At 45.1% G+C, this 18,099-nt stretch overlaps 2 protein-coding genes across 2 annotated transcripts; both read left to right on the forward strand.

Moving 5' to 3' along the window:
• Window positions 1-2,671: 2,671 nt before the first annotated feature.
• marcksl1b (MARCKS-like 1b) lies at window positions 2,672-5,386 on the forward strand. Its single transcript, XM_086194102.1, has 2 exons — window positions 2,672-2,970; window positions 3,976-5,386. Exons 1-2 carry the CDS (start codon window positions 2,887-2,889, stop codon window positions 4,522-4,524), a joined length of 633 nt encoding a protein of 210 aa, XP_086050228.1. The 5' UTR covers window positions 2,672-2,886; the 3' UTR covers window positions 4,525-5,386.
• A 1,822-nt stretch (window positions 5,387-7,208) lies between these two features.
• hdac1 (histone deacetylase 1) lies at window positions 7,209-17,831 on the forward strand. Its single transcript, XM_086193054.1, has 12 exons — window positions 7,209-7,410; window positions 8,898-9,010; window positions 11,316-11,433; window positions 11,523-11,597; window positions 12,314-12,452; window positions 12,797-12,938; window positions 13,029-13,121; window positions 13,224-13,332; window positions 13,441-13,821; window positions 13,904-14,059; window positions 14,140-14,185; window positions 16,869-17,831. The coding sequence occupies exons 1-12, from the start codon at window positions 7,362-7,364 to the stop codon at window positions 16,894-16,896; spliced, it is 1,449 nt and encodes a 482-aa protein (XP_086049180.1). The 5' UTR covers window positions 7,209-7,361; the 3' UTR covers window positions 16,897-17,831.
• The last annotated feature ends 268 nt before the right edge of the window (window positions 17,832-18,099 follow it).

The raw sequence follows: 18,099 nt of genomic DNA on the forward strand, positions 1-18,099 counted from the left end.
ACAGACTTTTCTTCCCTCCCAGCCTCCATAGTGTCCATCACACAAGACGTTCTTTTGCGGTCCAACCCAGAAATTAGCATTGCCTCGGGTTTCCTGGATTAAAAACCATTAGGATTATTACAATGGATTTTAGATTACTGACAAATCCAGACTTTATTTCAGGCATTTAATAGAAAAGCCACTGACGCTGAGGCGAGGCAACTGTGTGGTCTACAATTCTAACTTATTTCTGGGTCTCAGGCCTCATTCTTATGTCACCCTTTATGGTCAAACTTATGTAGACACATCTGTCCTTTACTTGTGGACTTTAACTGCAGTTTCTCCTGGTTGCTAATGCTATACCATACAGTGCTATATAAAGAAAGCAATCCTCAACGCCGCTCTGGACGACAGTGCATGAAATAATCTAAATTTAAAGGCTCCGATCCAGAACAGTCTTGTATTGTTAATGAAACAAGGCCCGACTACTCATGGTCACGCACATTACAAAGTGAATGAAAGAACCAGCAGAAGAAAGAGTGAATCCCTACAATCAGGGTCCAAAATATTGTGGAAGTCCTTCCCAGACGAGTGGGGGCTTTTATCGCTGCACATTAAAGCTGAGTTTGAAATCACATCACACATTAGAGGGAGATGTTTGGTTCCTCTTATACCTTTTTTTCATGTGTCCTTAAATTAGAGAGAGAACTTTATCTGACAGCATAGTAAAGGATTTAATAAATTCATGATTTGGGCATTTAGAATTATGATTTATGGAACTAATTTACTTTATAAGATTGTATCAGCAGTGCAGCATTCACACATGATAATCACGTTTTTTTCCAACTTGTATAATGCGGCCCAGCACGCAAGAGTCAGACTTCTATAGCTTCTTCACCAGAGTGTGTGCGTTAACTTGCAAATGAATTGGAAGGCTGATAATCAAGACGGCTCTGCTGACATGCATTCCCGTGTTCCCGAGTCTTGCGAAATCAATTTGACTGATTGGTCGCACTACAGATCAATTTGTGACATTGAACACTGGAAGTCTTTTCCTCCCATAACTGAGATTTATAGCTTTAACAGCTGTTGCAAGGAATGCGTGTGGGAGAAAACGATCAGGTGGAATCTGCATGATCATCACATTGACATATTTTGCTCCTGGTATGTTGTTGACAAGCGGAAGTGAACAACACATCTAGTCATTGAGCCGTGAGGACAGCGTGACATCATGAGGTTCAGGCCGAGGCTGATCCTGATCTTCATCTCCACACATTGAACAACAGTTTGAACCCACATTCACCATTGTATGACAGAAGTAGGTCTGCGTGACGGCGCAGCTGCTCCGCACTACCTTCTCTTTCCCTTCTAACTGAACTTTATACCTGTAGACTGCAGTCCTGTCTCATATCGTTCATCACTGCTTATTCGTAACCATGACGAACGCGTGTTTTGATGTTTCCATGTGTTTGGTGCCTTTTTATTTGTACGTAGATCAGAAGCAAATGATATTTGGATGAGCATTTTTCTGTGTGAAATGCAGCAAAAGTATGTATTATTTTGTGTCGTCAGTATTCTTGGAGATCCAATAACACCAATTTGTATGAAACTTTATTGTAGGGGGCTGAATCAGGCCACCCTGTGCTTCTGTGAGCATAAGAAGGAAAACCAAAAGACAGAAGCTTAGAAATTTCCCGTGTGCACAGTCACAGCCGATGTGAAACTATTGCCCAAGCACACTACTTCATGCTGTGACTGACACAAGCAGCCGTGCCAGTTATTTAAATGCAACAGTGACTTGTTAAATAGACTTGCATCCATAACATATTCATTCATTATGTATTTAATACCTGCACGTCTGGAGCAGAGGAGCTGAGCACAGTGACCCGTGTCCTCAGGTGTCGTGCCACGCACACCCATCCGCCAAAGCACTAAAACTACTGGCAGGTTTTATCATGAGTGTTTTAAAACAGCCCTGCAATAAAACATGGGGACGGTAATGTTCAGTTTTATTGAATCTGTTTGAAAGATGTGTTAATTATTTACAGCAGGATTTAATAGAGCTAATAATCCTGCTTCTTAACCCATATAAATGGGAAGGGGGGGAAAAAAACAGCTACACCTGTCAGTAAAACCAACTATAGATAAAGAGCATCACAAAGTACAGCCCTCAAAATGACTATTAAAGTGACTCAAGTCCTCTCTCAGACAGATTTAATAAAAATTAACAATCCTGTGAGAGGCTAACTGGTTTACACACGCACTACGGACTCTCCGCAGTTTTGATATCGGGCATATACGTAAAAATGCCTTTACACAATCCCAAATTCCATAGTAATTACACTTAATTAGAACTCACCCCAGCCAGCATTGGCGGGTGATTTTGAATTTCCCCGCCGTGTTTATGGAAGTTAACACTCACACATACACAACGATAGACTAAAAGAACACTGGAGGATTTGGATTTCTTTTTTAATTCTTTTAATAAGGAATGTAAAACAAAAAACGGTTTCAGTTTCGGCTGGGTTGGAGTCGTTGCTGGGGGTCTTCTGAAGGGGCGGGTGATTGTAGGGAGTCAGAGGTGATTGGTCAGACCTGCCCCTGGACTGCTCCTTGATTGGTCCGAGCTCCGCATGGCCCGCCCATGGGCGGTGCCTTGAACCTGTTGTATGTTGAAGCGTCGCGTTCAACCAGTGATGAGTTTAGAGGGTCTCTCTCTACCAGGGTGTCAAGTCAGACCACCGGGGCAAGCGAAGGGACGTAGCTGCGGTCTGAAGAAAACACTCTTTTCGTCTCGCTTCACCGCTGGATACTTGACTCGCCCTGGGGTTGGATTAACTTGAAACCACTCTTTTTTAGTTTTTCTTTTTAGTTTGCTTTAGAAGATACAGCAACACGTCGAAGACAATGGGATCCCAGTCGTCCAAGGGAGAGGTGGCCGCGGAGGCGAACGCCGCCGCCGATGCTGCGGCCGTCAAAACCAACGGACAGGTAAATCCCACGCCACGAGCTTGGCTCTGCTCTCACGAGGAGACATGTAGAAATGGATAAAAGTTTACTTTAGCACGCAGAAACTTTCCCCTCCTGAATTTATTCGACGCTAAATTGGTGTGAACGGAGCGTGAGGACATTGGTGGCTCGTCAGGTGGGGCTGGAGCATCCTGCCTCATGCTAATGAGCTGACCAGCGGTGCACCTGGAAAGCGAAATTTAAAAAAGAAAAAGATCCGTCGTGTTTCCTTTTTTTTTTTTTAAATCTCAAATTTCATTCAAGTTTAGTGCAAGGGTTTTATTTGTGACTGAGCTTGAATCCAGTAAACCGAACAACATGTTTGACAGGGGCAGGCGTGGAGGGGGAGGGGGGCACCTCGGGCGCACGTAGGCAGTCTACTCCCTTTTTAAAATACGAGCCTTGCTGCTGCTCGTCTGTGCGCCTCTGTTGCAAAGTGGGACTTTGCTCATTTTAACGTTTAATAAATGACTCACACATTATCATTAAATGTTATTGATTCCATAATGGTAAATGATTTTGAATTAAATCTGACTGTAAAAAAAAAAGACAGAAATACAGACTGAAGTTAGTGTATTTTTACTTCAATTTAACGTTTGACGTGGTCGTCTTTCTGATTAAGTGTAAAAAAAAAAAAAAGGAAAAAGAAAGAAAACCGTCATGTGCAGTGTTTCCATTGTGGCATCGCTGAGCTCCAGTCTTGTCTTTGTTGAGACGTCTGTCTGGTACCCTGAGCGGTCTGCGAGGCGCTACCGCCGTCTATCGACTCTTCCCGGTACTGCAAGGCGTCGCCTCTGAGCCAGGCGACACGGTGCTTAATTGATGAGCACGACGATGCTCAGAGGAGAAATACACATCTGACATCGTTCCTGTGTCGCGGCTGAGCATCTGCAGACATGTTCTAATGTAGATAGAAGACTTTCTTTGTCAGATGCTTTGACAGTAGATTATTCATTTGCTGAATTTTTTAAACATTTTTTTTCCCAGGAGAATGGACACGTGAAGACCAATGGAGATGTCTCCTCTAAGCCTGACGGGGATGCTGCTACCAATGGCTCTGCTGAGGCAGCCAAGGAGCCTGAAGCTGGAGCAGGAGGTGACACTATTGAGCCGGCGCCTGCTGCAGATGGAGAGGCAGCCAAACCTGAGGGCGAGGCTGCCGCCAAGGAGACCCCTAAGAAGAAGAAGAAGAAGTTCTCTCTGAAGAAGTCCTTCAACATAAAGCTCAACTTGAAGAAGAGCAAGAAGAGCGAAGCTGTCAAGGAGGAGGCAGCCGCCGCCGCCGCCGCCCCCGCCACCTCTGAGGAAAAACCAGCAGAGAACGGAGCTGCCGCTCCGGCAGAGGAGAAGAAGGAGGAGGTGAAGGAAGAGGCTGCTGCTGCACCTGAGGCAGAGGCGCCAAAAGCAGAGGAGGGGGCGGCTAAAGAGGAGGCCCCCAAGGAGGAGGCCAAGGAGGCAGCTGCTCCAGCCCCTGAGGCCACGAAACCAACAGAGGAGAGCAGCTCGACCCCCGCTCCCTCTGAAAAGAAAGAGTGATTGTACCTCTAACTCACAATGAACTGGGTGAACTGTTTTTCAAGAGAGAGAGAGAAAATTTAAGAGTATATATATATATATTTATATATATGTGTATATGTATACATATGTATATGGATATATGTATATGTAAATATATACACATGTATGTGAGAGACTCCTTCAACGTGCCACTTTCGTCATGATAACAAGACGACAGACTAGATTCACTAGATCACTTCCCTGGTTACTGCTCGACATCTGGACATCGGCTGAGTTTAGGCTGTGGGTCGGTCGCCATGTGGCAAATGGATGTAACGGCTAGAGCTGATGACATCATGAAGTATAGATGGATGATGGATGGATGAAGAATGATGGAGTCGAAGCATCTTTTCCCTCAAAATCGACTGATCAAGATGCCTCCTTTGTGAAGGAAGGAAGCTAAACAAGATACTAGGACACCACCACCACTTGAAATGACTGTTAATAGAGAGGAAAAAAGAAATCAGAAAATTAAAGAGACTCGCCAACTTTTTACATTCCTATATTTTAACCCAAATTTGAAGTATTTTGTGGTGTATTATAGAGAACCATCTTAAAGATTCAGAGAAGCTATGTCTTGTTTGTTAAAAAAAAAACAAAAAAAATAGATGATTTTGATTTTTACCTTACTATGAAAAAAAAAAGAACACTTCAGCTTGCTATGTTCACTGTTGCGGTTTGATATGAAGCAGAGTTGTTTATCTGTCGTGTGTGAGCCTGAATCTGCTTTGTCTCTGTAAATACATTGGATTGATTTCTGTTCTTTATTTTGCTAATGTTGACAGATGTTACTGGTTTTATTGTAAAGTTGATAATGGTAAATAAATGTTGGTTACCTGCCTGTCGACGTGTCTGTATGATCATTCACACCTGCACGTGGCATCAAGGCTCTGCTGAGAAGGCCTCCAGTCTTGTCATGGCCCCACAGAGCCGACTCAGGTTAGAATTAGAATGGAACCGGACGAAGGGACCGGAAACGACAGGATAAAGACGGTGTTTTCAGGTGACTGCAGATAAAATAGATAAAAGTGTAAAGGATAACCTGTCCCATTTCCTTTCTGATGTGACCTCAAAACCCACTTTATTAGGCCAGTCTGTTTCATTAGAAAGGCTTTTTTCCCAAACATTAGTAAACCTGCACACAGACCTCACAAGGATTGCGATGTCTACTGGTCATATAGAGGCCCCACAGAATGGGAGAAAATGGACCTTAAACATCAGTAAAACTGATTAAATTGACTCGGATCGTCCTTGGAGTAGCACGCTTACTGCTCTTCTCATATTTGTACAAGATAAATCCCAACATGACATAAAGCCCTGGTTCCAGCACTGATATTTCTGAATTATGAGGGCCGGTTGTGAGATGAGTACTCATGACACCCCCGCAACACTCTGCATGGGTCATTCCATGATTTCATTCAACACCCACATGATTTTAAGCAGCTGGCATGTAGACGAGCCCCTCAGTGACCCTTCTACCGGTCTCGTGTCCCTGAGTTGGGCCACCTCCTCCATATCTCCTCGTGTAGTCCTGGTCTGTTTGAAGTGACCTAGTTCACATGGTGACATATGGAGATATCCTTCAAGCACGGTGAATTATTGAAACAAAGCATCCGAGTGATGCGTCTCATCGCCCCTGGGAGCAGGCACAGTCGTAAACACAGTCATTCATTCATTTATTTACATTTGCGGGCTTCAAATTACAGGAAAACTTTGCTTAAATTTCTAATGGTGCCCTCCGTCACACGGGCAGTTGCTCTATCGGTGATTACCAGGGGCTTTTCATACACAACAGTGTTCTGGTTATTGTCAATAATGTTATTTTGTTTGCATCTTAAAGTAAATGTACATCTGCCTCTGATGAGCTCAGACTCCGGTTCAGCGACAGTATCATCTCCTGCACGGTAGTCACAGATCAACACCAGTGAGTTTAGACTGCTGCCTGGTGGCCACAGACAACCGTTGGACTGCTTTGTCAAGAATCAATCCTGCATCATTGATTATCAGTCCCACAGTACACGATAGTATAACACAAGAAAGTCAGTGTGTTTGGAGAATGTTGAAACGTATACGGTATGCACACATCACCGAGGAGCCTTCAGGTTTTTAAAATGTGGAGGTTTAAAAAAAAGAGGGCGTGCATCTTCATACATGTCTATGCCCCAAATATCTTTTTAGAGCCAATGTTCCTATTTTCAAGGGGCTTCACCTGGATAGACAGAAATTTAGTTTCTTACTCTGATCATTTAATTTTTGTCCATTTACGTCATCATCATCATTATTATTGAGTTTGCATATGCATGTAGTTAGGCATGGTGTAGATTTAAGTTACAGGTTTAACCATCAATAAATGGACAGAGTCCCGTCTGAGCCCCCCTGACCAAACTTTTACGGAGAAAATGCAGAAATTCTGGTGGTGTTAAAATGGTTATGCATCATTTAATACAATAAAATGATAAAAAAAAAGACTGCTTGTCGTTGAGAGTTGCATGTAAGTCTGGAGAAACAAGTGTGTTGATGTGACTGTGTCGCTTGCTATTGGACATGATGCTCAGCCACTGACATGCAGCTTGTCTGCCGGATAAAGTCAAGTGCATTTGGGAGTCAACTGAGTCGGACAGACTCGGGGGGTGCAGACGAGTGCAGGTTCTGGCAGCTCAGCCCGGCGGTCTTCGGTTCGTAACACCAGCACCCATGCCAGCGCCTCCCAGTCAGGCAGTTGCGCGTCCTTGATTGGCTGATTGGCTCGGCGCAAGTCCCCTGATGCAAGGCAGAGGGAACTGGTGGGCACGAATCAGGGGGCTAATTGGGATAAAATGGCGCTGTCTCAAGGAACAAAGAAAAAAGTTTGCTATTACTATGACGGTAAATATCCATTTTGTTCACCTCGTATGCTCGGGTTATTTCTGTGGCACTCGGCGCGCGTGGTCATGTATGAAATTTACCTGTGCGTCCTAAAAGTGTGCGGCACGGCCAGGCTAGCTAGCTAATGAGCCGGTAGAGCAAGCTAACGCTAGCTTGCATTAGCGACTTGCTGTGCTGGTTAACCTGGGGGTTTGCATGCATGCACAGGCGGGTCGTGGCGAGGTTAGCATCACACGTATACTATCATCAGTTTCACCATATCAGCTGGGCATTGGATTATTGGCTGTTACTCCAACGTAACTCGGTCACCCTGGGATGAACGGTCCCATTTAACGGCACGGTGGTTATCACGTTAAAGCTCCCTTCAACTTGCTAGCAACTTCCTTGAAGTGAGGATTGATGTAACGACAAGTAATGTGCGCGCACGGAGATGTGGTAGCGTTCAGCATTTGTGTTCAGTTCCTCTTGAACACATTCAAAAGCATATCGCAAGCCTAGGGTCGAACCAGGTGACATTTGAGCAGGTGTGTCGGGATCGGGTCACGTCCACAACGGGGCAGGACTAATAGGTGAATCCGCTGTAATTGTGCCCGTTGAATATGTCTGGAATTATTCATTAAATGGAAACGGTTTCTCAAACTAAACCTCATTGCCAGGGCTGGGTATTGCAGTGGACCCTGCAATAGAACATGTATCGTGATATTATTGGGGAAAAGAGTACAAGTTCTTGTGTGACGAACTGATGGGTAACACTTGAACGTGGCTGCACCACGATTCATCGCGCTACTCACGATTTAATGGAAATTTCGAAATAGTGCCGAAAGAACAGCTTGCTGTGTTCCGCTCAGGTAGTCTACTAACATGCGCATCACCTTGTATTGATAAACCAGGAGAGAAATTGAATCAAAACTACTTCATTCAAAATTTCCATTCCACTTCATTGGAGCAGTATTTTCAAAGTTGCGCCGTTGTACTGAGCTCACTCAATTTGCAGCCCTAATATTTGGAAAATTTAAAAGTGCATCTAAATTGTTGTGTCACACTCTGAACAGTCACTCTAAATACCGTTGCAGTAACCTGCATGGGCCACAGTGGGATGTTGTCACCATATGTGCCATACTGGGGGCTGTAATGTGAATAGAATATCTTGGAGGAGAAACAGTATGGTGACGTTGCTGCGTGGATTGTATTTCGTAACTCTAAATCAGATGGAATGAGCTTTGTTCGTCACGTACACATCAAAGGTTGTGCGATGTGCACTGACGTGGTGTGTGTCTGTCCTCCGGATGCTCGCGCGCTACAAAACAATAAAGGAGAACAGTATTAAAAAACAAAACACTATCATCTTAAAAAAAAGATGTAAATCTAAATATGAATGTAAATATTTGTCAAATTAATGTATATTTTTGAATCCAGTTTGGCAGGACAGTCAAATTCTCTGGGACAACTTGTTTCACGACTCTTGCTTTATGCCGTGTTCTTCTCAGGTGACGTGGGGAACTACTATTATGGCCAGGGCCATCCAATGAAACCGCACAGGATCCGCATGACCCATAACCTCCTCCTCAACTACGGACTGTACAGGAAAATGGAGATCTATGTGAGTCACGGGTGTCATATCAGCACCAGACAACCCGGAGGGAGGCTGCTGTGGTACCAAGGCAGTGGAAAACAAAATCCTGGCACTTGAAGGGAGTTGGGCTGAAGCAGCACCGTGCTAGAGCTCGTTTAAGATGATGCGAATTGAGAAATGGTCAACTATGCCACGACTCGGATCGGTCACTGTGCTCAACAGTGTACTGTGTAATGGGGGAAGCAATGGGCAGAGAGTCGAGCAGAATTCTGCCACTGTGATTCAGGGGTTGGAGGATACATGCATTTATCATGACATATTCAACACAGCTTGTATGAGCCATCTTCAGTTTGACTGGCGTGGTCACCAAATGTGCCACGGCTTAGCATCTGCACAGCTTCCATTCCCTCTTAAAGCCTTGGTGGTTCTCAGATTTCTGTTGAAGAGCCTGTTCTGCAGTGTTGCTCACAGGTAGGGAATTGGCTTGTAGGGATTCATCGTAAGCATGGTTGCCTCTGCCAGGGAGGTCATGTGATCACTGTCCTTAGTTTTGTTTTCTGTGCGCAGGATATTTCAATCAGGTGTGGAATGATTGTGATGATATTTGGTTGGATTATGGAATTTAGGTTTAAAAACAGTTATCAAAGGTGGAAAATGCTCCACTCAAAGTACCAGGATGCAGCTTCTTACAGCACCTTTGGTCAGACTGAATAAAAAGAATCACAAAAGTGTTAAAATAACAATTTTTTGTTGCCTTTCCAAGCATGGAAAAATGTTTGCTCATACAACAACGTGTTTCACTGTGACATCAGCATTGGGTTTGACTCTGTCCTCAGTGATGCAGTCGAGGTGGGATTCAGTTGTGGTAGACTTGATACAAAGTGAACCCACTGGTGCTGCTAAAAATGTTAGCTGCTTGTTTAAAAGCTGCACACCAGCAGTGACCCTGAGAAAAGAACCTGATCTGCCGCTGATGCCACCGAGCGCCTGGGGTTCGCCCGCCCACCTAAGCTGGTTCAGTCAGAAAAGATTATTTAGAATAAACGGGACACAGAGACGTGAAGTGATGTAATGATCAGCAGCTGCGGATTCCCGTTTCCCTCTCACAGAAGTCAACAGCCAGACTAAACTCCTGCCTGATGGCAACGATGAGGGGACACACTTATGATGGTGAAGCTAAGCAGAGTGATTCTGGGAAACTTTCAGATTAAGCTGCAAAAATGTGAAGAAGGAAAAAAAATCACGATTATTGTGATTTTTTAATTTATTTTTTAATTTATTTTTACATATGACATTACAAAATGATTTGCAATATCAGAGAATTTTTTTTTTTTACGATATTTTCTTTGAAAACCCCATTAAGATTGTTAATAGTGTGAATTTTTTTTTTGTGGGTTTGTTTGAAACAAAAATGTTCCCTGAAGTCTGCAGAAGAAGATGGTGCTGAGGCGGGACATCTCTGCAGCGCACAGTGCTTCAGTTCTCGGAGTGCTCTGACAAGTATTGGGCTCTCCTGCGGTTTGAAAGTAGCAGCAGGACAGGTTGAGATGTTGATTCAGTTTGGAGTGCAGCCCCGTTTCAAATCTGATTGATTTCGGCTTTCAGATGGCAAGTGGACGAAAGCGCATGAATAAATTGATCAATACGTTCCATCCCTGTTGCATTCAAGTACCCTCTCGCTAACACACACACTGCACCAAAGCAGCACCAAACGCCACACACAGTTTTCTGACTGCAGACAGGCAACCATGCTACAGGATTGAGAACTCTGTTAAAACACATGCTGAAAAAGTCCGAGGTCATCATTGCACAAGTGGGAGGAGCTTTTCTTGATGACGATAGTCGAGTTTTTTCAGCCAGCATTTCATATCTGCAGAAATACAGCTTATCTGCACCTGCAACAATATTTTATTATGATTTTTAATCTGAAGGAGAGGATTATTTATTTTGATGTTGAAAAAGGTTTTTAGGTTGCAGCAGCATTGAAGAACTTGTTGTTCAAGAAAGAAAGAGCCATGGATTGTTCTGTTAACCAGGATTTATTAAAGAGGAAAAGGAAGTGAGAAACAAGGAGAAAACGGAGATATTTGTGTGCTGTTGCGGCCCCACCGCTCAGTATCAAGGGTCTGATGTATCGGAGGCCTCCATCTACCTGAGCCGGGGTGTGGGAAGTGCTGGGTTTTGAATAGTGACTGTGGTCAACCTACTAGCTTCAAAATGGCAGGTGTTGCTCTTAATGTTGGGCCCACCGTGACCATATTTAAGTCCAGGGAGACGAAGGAACTTGTAGAATAGAATGATCAGGGATCAAAATTTCCCTGTGTGTTTCCAGAGGCCACACAAAGCCAGCAGTGAAGAGATGACAAAATACCACAGTGACGACTACATCAAGTTCCTGAAATCCATCCGACCAGACAACATGTCCGAATACAGCAAACAGATGCAGCGGTGTGAGTGTCAGCTTTGATCCACTTGAAAATACTGGTAGACATTCTGGCTGGCTCTAATCCAACCGCCTCTCCTCTGCCTGTCCGCCCAGTCAACGTCGGCGAGGACTGTCCCGTGTTTGACGGACTGTTTGAGTTTTGCCAGCTCTCAACAGGTGGCTCTGTGGGTACGTATCCATCCACTGGCCCAATAATCCCGTGGTCTGTTTGATCCTGTCACATAAACAACATACTGTCGTACTTGGCAGTAGGCGTGTTTAGATTTTGCTAAAATAGACGAAAAGTGGATTAATTCTTGGGTTTCTTTCTTTCACTTAACCATGTCATTGTAGGTGGTAGTTGGTTTTTTTGGGGTTCTCTGAGCCAGAAGAAGCTGTCACAGTAGCTTTTACACACTCATGCTATTAAAATTCGGAAGTTGTTTTTTTTTTTTTAAGTTTGTTCATATCTCATTTATAAATTGATTCATAAAACAATGAACTTTGCATGCAACATGGTGACAATAGATTTTGACGGCCTTTGAGAGAATGTAGTGATCCATGGAGGGTTGAAGAATGAATCCCCTCAGTGAAAACCAGTGACTCCAGCATGGCCACAACACCGGAAAATGTTGAACCTGAAGCTTTATTCAAAGTTGAGATTTCAGAATGTGTTTGTATGGGGTTGGATTTGTCCTTTTTATCAAGTCATTTGAATTCTGATTGTTGATGTCGATTTCTAAATGTTAAGTGGCTAAAAATGTAGCTTTCAACCCCGTGATTGTAACAGTATTTCCAGTTAGTGGACCTAATGAACTAGTTTATGTGCAGGTGATGAGCGCGTGCAGAGTTTTTCTTTCTTTCCCAACAACGAACGCACTCTAATCTCTGATGACATCATCTAGCCGGGGCCGTGAAGTTGAACAAGCAGCAGACAGACATCGCCATCAACTGGGCGGGTGGACTCCACCACGCCAAGAAGTCGGAGGCGTCTGGGTTCTGCTACGTCAACGACATCGTCCTGGCCATCCTGGAGCTGCTCAAGTAAGCCGAGCCTCACCGTATGTGGAACCACGCTGTGACCCCACCCACCTGCTGGGGTCTTAGTTCTTTTGGTTCCCAGAGGGAAGGAATAAATGATGTGGTTTAGTGGGATTACATCTGCACCCTCCATGGAGCGTCACGTCTGACCAGCACAGTCAGGGGGGCTCTGCCTCTTACACTGCTAGAATCTGTCAAGGCATTGGACACTCTTCCCATTTATTAACACACACACACAAAATGAAAACTGGTCCAGATTCTGCTCCTGGTGTGGACAGCTTTAGTGCGAATGTGAATGAGTTGTCATCTTTAGATGTCACCCACTGAACCTGGTCTGTCTTGTGCAGGTACCACCAGCGAGTGCTGTACATAGACATCGACATCCACCACGGCGACGGTGTGGAGGAGGCCTTCTACACCACAGACAGGGTGATGACCGTCTCCTTCCACAAATATGGAGAGTACTTCCCCGGCACTGGAGATCTGAGGGTCAGTTGTTGGATTCCTTCTGTTTATCTTTTAAAACTATTGCTTGATTGTGTGTGTGAGAGAGGTTGATGATGGATATGTTGTGTGCAGGATATCGGTGCTGGAAAAGGGAAGTACTACGCAGTAAACTACCCACTAAGAGACGGCATCGATGACGAGTCCTATGAAGCCATCTTCAAGCCTGTAACTTCCTAATTATGTTTGTGTAGTCAGATGTCCCCTCTGAGGACACTTGTTAATGTGTGTGTGTGTGTGTGTGTGTGTGTGTGTGTGTGTGTGTGTTAGATCATGGCCAAGGTCATGGAGATGTACCAGCCCAGTGCCGTGGTTCTCCAGTGTGGAGCGGATTCTCTGTCAGGAGACAGACTGGGCTGCTTCAACCTGACCATCAAAGGTATCAATGCTAGTGTCCCTCACCAAGATGGCTTCTTCACTCTCAGGAACTAAAAGTGTGTGTGTGTGTGTGTGTGTGTGTGTGTGTGTGTTGCACCTGTACCTGTAGGCCATGCCAAGTGTGTTGAGTACATCAAAAGTTTTAACCTCCCCCTGCTGATGCTGGGTGGGGGTGGCTACACCATTCGTAACGTGGCCCGCTGCTGGACCTATGAGACAGCTGTGGCCTTGGACTCCTCCATCCCCAATGAGCTACCCTACAACGACTACTTTGAGTACTTCGGGCCCGACTTCAAGCTGCACATTAGCCCATCCAACATGACCAACCAGAACACCAACGAGTATCTCGAGAAAATAAAGCAGCGTTTGTTTGAAAACCTGCGGATGCTCCCCCACGCCCCCGGCGTCCAGATGCAGGCCATCCCCGAGGACGCTCCTCACCCAGACAGTGGGGACGAGGATGAGGAAGACCCTGACAAGCGCGTCTCCAGTAAGAGACACAGAAAGGTTTCTCTGAGGACAGAAGTACTTGGATGAAGCATATTTATCCGTTTGTGTGTTTTGTGCCTCAGTTCGGGCCCATGACAAGAGGATAGTGTGTGAGGAGGAGTTTTCAGACTCTGAGGATGAGGCGGAAGGACAGGGAGGTGGCCGCAGGAACACAGCCAACCACAAGAAGGCAAAACGAGTGAAGAAGGAGGAGGAGAAGGAAGGTGAGGAGAAGAAAGGTGAGACCACTGACTCCATTATCAGGTACTCGTGCCGTAAATGGACAAACTCTTAAATGACTCGTGTCTTCACCTGCCAGAAATGAAAGAAGAGGAGAAGGAGGAAGAGAAGATGGACACATCAGGGTGAGTAGACAGAGGTCAGAATGATGCTGCATCTGTAGTTCGCTGCATGTCCTGCACCCTTGGTTTCCAGTCGGGCTGGGCTTGATGACCCAATCATGTCCATCCATAACCTTTCTATCACTGTCGTTAATCTCATGTTGCAAATCGGTGCTTTGTGCTGGACGGTGTTGGTCGACACCTTTGATTCTTGGACACGGCCGCAGCAGCACGACCTGCGAGCCTGGGGCCTGATTCTGCCCAGCCAGGATAAAACAAGGAGCTCCTTCTGCTCCGGCTGTGGTTTGGTTGTGACGATCGCACAAACCTGAAAATGGTCACGAACTTTGTGAACTCCCCAGAGGTGACTCTCAAACCACATACCACATACGAATAAGAGCCATGGAGGTGCAGCTGCTGAGGCCCCAGTGAGCAGCTCCTTATGATAAAGAATCAGGGACAGAAGGAGATGAACCGATGACATCATAGCAAAGACCAAACAGCTAAGCCCTTTGAGACAAACTGTTTGTGAAAACGGGCTATACAAATAAATTGCCTTGCCTAATTTTGTTCAGGATAGCTCCTGTCTGAGTAACATGATCCAGTAGTGTTTCCGTGGCTACCATGATTAGTTCCGTGGGAATTCTCGTAAATGCATAAAAAAGTAAGATCGGTGCTTCCTTTAATACCTGCGTTAGCGTCAGATTGGCTGAGCGAGGAGACCAATGGGATCCCGCATTCCTTGCAGCAGCAACCTTGACGGCGACAGCACCACTCAGCTGTTCATCCGGCAGCAGGAGCACAGATCCGACGTGCCATCTAAAGATGTCTTCCACTAGCTTGACAAAACAGCATCAGCAAATATACATTATTGATGTTTGACGTTTATTTAAAATGTAAATCTACATTCTGTTCATCAGCAACTGGAATTGAAATGAAACCAAAACCAGAACATCAACATTTTCTCAAACGTGTCAGAAGCCAAAAAGTTGATCGCACTTTCCTCTGGAGAGTTTCCAGCTGTAGCTGCTGGTGCGGCAGCAGACGTCACCGCACGCACGGACACATTCACGAGGACTTCAGCCGCCTCAGGCTTGGACTTGACATCATTAGGGCAACAACACACATCAACAAAACACAACAGTGGATGAATCAGCTGTAAGGGCGTCTGCCTCACTCTGGAATGTCGCAGGTTTCATCGATGAAGCCCCGTAAATGTCCGCGGCGCATCGAGGAGACGCCCCAGTCCTTTCTGCCTCTGCCGGTATTAAATGCATCTGTGTGCTTCAGAACTTGGTTTATTTCCTCTAACCCTAATATGCTTCTGGATTTTTCAGATAGAAGCGATATTTATACTTTATATCTCTAGTTCAACTCTCGGCTGAGCTGTGAACCTTACTGTGCTGCTGTAGAATGAGCAGAGATGTCACCACGGCAACCAGATGACGCTAAAACTTAATAAAATATGATGTCACAGTAAATTTGTGGATTAACACCTGTCAGTCATTAGCGTGTCAAACATTTCTTAGGTTAATGACAGGATGAGTGGGAGCAAACATTAATAGTGTGATGGTCAATGTTCACGTTTGCAGCCGACAGCTTTTGAACCTCAGTATCAAAGTCATATTTCACTCCAATCAAGGTGAAAAATCTAAGATGGCTGTTCTGTAGTCCGTCATCTGATAGTGAAGTCAGTCTGTCAGCACGCCGTTCGTCTTCTCCAACCCCCTTTGACTTCTTCTGTCCACTTTCACTTGACCCCAGAATGTTTTCCGTGGAGGGCGAGTGGATAGGAACAGGAGGTGGGACAGACTCGTCACAACCAGGCACCGTCCTGCTTTACTTGAATGAGAAACAGGGTTTCAGTGCAGAGAACAATGGGGAACCTACAAGGTTCTACGCCCCAACAGCTCCTGTTTGGTTTTGATATTTTTAGGCAGTTAAAAGGTAGGCCTCAGATTATATTTGTTTGCAACTACAGTTTAAAAGTTTTTTTTATTTACCCTTTTCGATTTTATGTCAACACTTTCTAGTGTCTCCCACACTTGATTGTAAAATACCTTTCATTTGCGTGCATGTAATAAGCAGTAAGCCCTTCCTTTGATTTTCTATTATTCATTCAATTTATCCATTGAATTTGTTGGCAATGTGCACCAGAGAGATATGAGGGGACATTTGGGGATGTGTGTTATCAGGACAGGAGATGCTGGTCACCTTTGTGTTATAAACTGTTGTCTTCTCTGTACCAACATCTCCTGCACGTCTGTCCCTCCTGGGTGAGGGACCCTCCTCCCCTCCTCACCCTGAGGTTTCTCAGATTTTTCCCTGTTCAAGGTTTTCTATGGAGTTTTTCCTCAGTGGATGTGAGGGTCTGAGGGCAGAGGATGTTGTTATGATGCCATGAAGCCTGGAGACAAACTGGTGGTGAAAACAGGCTACAAAGAAAACTGCCTTGCCTTGCCTTGGCTTATGGCCCTGCTTTCAAATTAGGAAGCGTAAACAATTGTTCATTTGCCACTGCAGTGCAGTAAATATTGTCTGGCCTAAAGGTTTGGGGGGTTTACTGGTAAAACACTTAGAACAGACAGCCTTATTTCACCTTGCTGGAGGACACCCGGGATTAGGGGCGCGCCACGGGTCCAGACTGAAATGCGGTGTAGTGAGATGTCGTCTTGCCGACGGCGTGACAGAATCTGTTGTGTTTCAGACCAAAAGAAGAAGTGAAGACCACTTGAAGCCCGGCGAGGAAAGAAAGCGATGGTTGTACTGTTGTCCTCCAACCCCGCTGATCCTGAGGCGTCGCCCACTGCAGTGACAGGACCTCTTTTGTATTTCTCTTTTCTTATATCGATGAAGGGCAAGCCTGGTTTCTGTACATGCATTCGTTTGGTTGGCCAGTGATCCTGAGTAGTCTGAGTCAGCATAAACTAGAGAGTTTGCACTTTTCACCCCACGCGACTGTAAAACAAATGCAGTAAGTCCTCAGCTGGCGTGTGAGCCAGATCTTACTCATCACAAAGTAAAACATTCTCCTTTCCCATCTGAACATGTTTGAGGGTCCAGAGATGTACAGTTTCCAAGACTGGTATTCACCTGCAAACCCCACCCCCCCACCCCCCCCCCCCCCGCAAGGTTGTAAATCTCTATCAATAAGATCCAGCATGGCAAACAGGTGTTTTGCTCGCTGTTAATTTGTCTGTGAATGCATGTTGGTACTGATCCTGCATCAGCAGATCGCAGCAAGTTATCAATCCATAAATAGTCCTGTTAGCCTGTCTTCCTAGAAATATCCGCTGTGTGTTTATGTTCTTCCTGTGCTGTTTGTGTCCAAGGCGCCCTGTGGAGTTACTGACCTCTGGTGCTACTGTGGAACCGTTTTTATTAGCAGGATCATGTGGTTCCATCGATGGGACTGTAAGCAGCTTCCTAAGGATTGAGGAAAACAATACCTGTCAAGCGTTTTAGAGCTCCAGGTTAGCCAAGGTAGCTGCACAGGGAGAGCCTTTTTAATCTGAATGGATGTGACAACTGCAGAGGCTGATTTACAGGTTTTTTACCCTGCTACATACTGGTGGAGTGAGCTAACAGAGCCCTCTACATGTGCTTGTTTGAAGCTTGTGAAATGTGCACTATCATAACATTGTTATAAGAAATAAAGAAAACTTATAGAAATTGTCCTCATTCATGTGAACCCTTAATAAAACACTGATGTTTGTGTCTTAACCCAGTCCTCAAGGTTGGGTGTCCTCCAGGGGAGGTCTGGGCTGTGGAGGGTTGATGCTAACTAGACCAACTCAAACAAGAATCAAATCCTTCTCACAGGAAGTGAAAGGCTCACCAGGTTTTAGATCACATGACATTGTGGTGCTGGGAGCTGTTTTAGAAAGTCAGGCCTATCCCAGCAGCTTTCGGGTGAGAGGCGGGGTTCACCCTGGACG

The sequence above is a fragment of the Aulostomus chinensis genome, chromosome 22 (assembly GCF_037954235.1).
Source record: "Aulostomus chinensis isolate RoL2024-O1b breed Wild chromosome 22, RoL_Achi_v1.0, whole genome shotgun sequence".
Classification (NCBI taxonomy): Eukaryota; Metazoa; Chordata; class Actinopteri; order Syngnathiformes; family Aulostomidae; genus Aulostomus; species Aulostomus chinensis.

Bases quoted from the DNA above. Each gene is read 5' to 3' on its own strand.
- marcksl1b (XM_086194102.1), top strand. From the start codon at position 2,887: ATGGGATCCCAGTCGTCCAAGGGAGAGGTGGCCGCGGAGGCGAACGCC. The intron at 2,971-3,975 runs GTAAATCCCACG...TTTTTTTCCCAG, and splicing joins CCGTCAAAACCAACGGACAG to GAGAATGGACACGTGAAGAC.
- hdac1 (XM_086193054.1), top strand. From the start codon at position 7,362: ATGGCGCTGTCTCAAGGAACAAAGAAAAAAGTTTGCTATTACTATGAC. The intron at 7,411-8,897 runs GTAAATATCCAT...TGTTCTTCTCAG, and splicing joins AGTTTGCTATTACTATGACG to GTGACGTGGGGAACTACTAT. The intron at 13,122-13,223 runs GTAACTTCCTAA...TGTGTGTGTTAG, and splicing joins ATGAAGCCATCTTCAAGCCT to ATCATGGCCAAGGTCATGGA.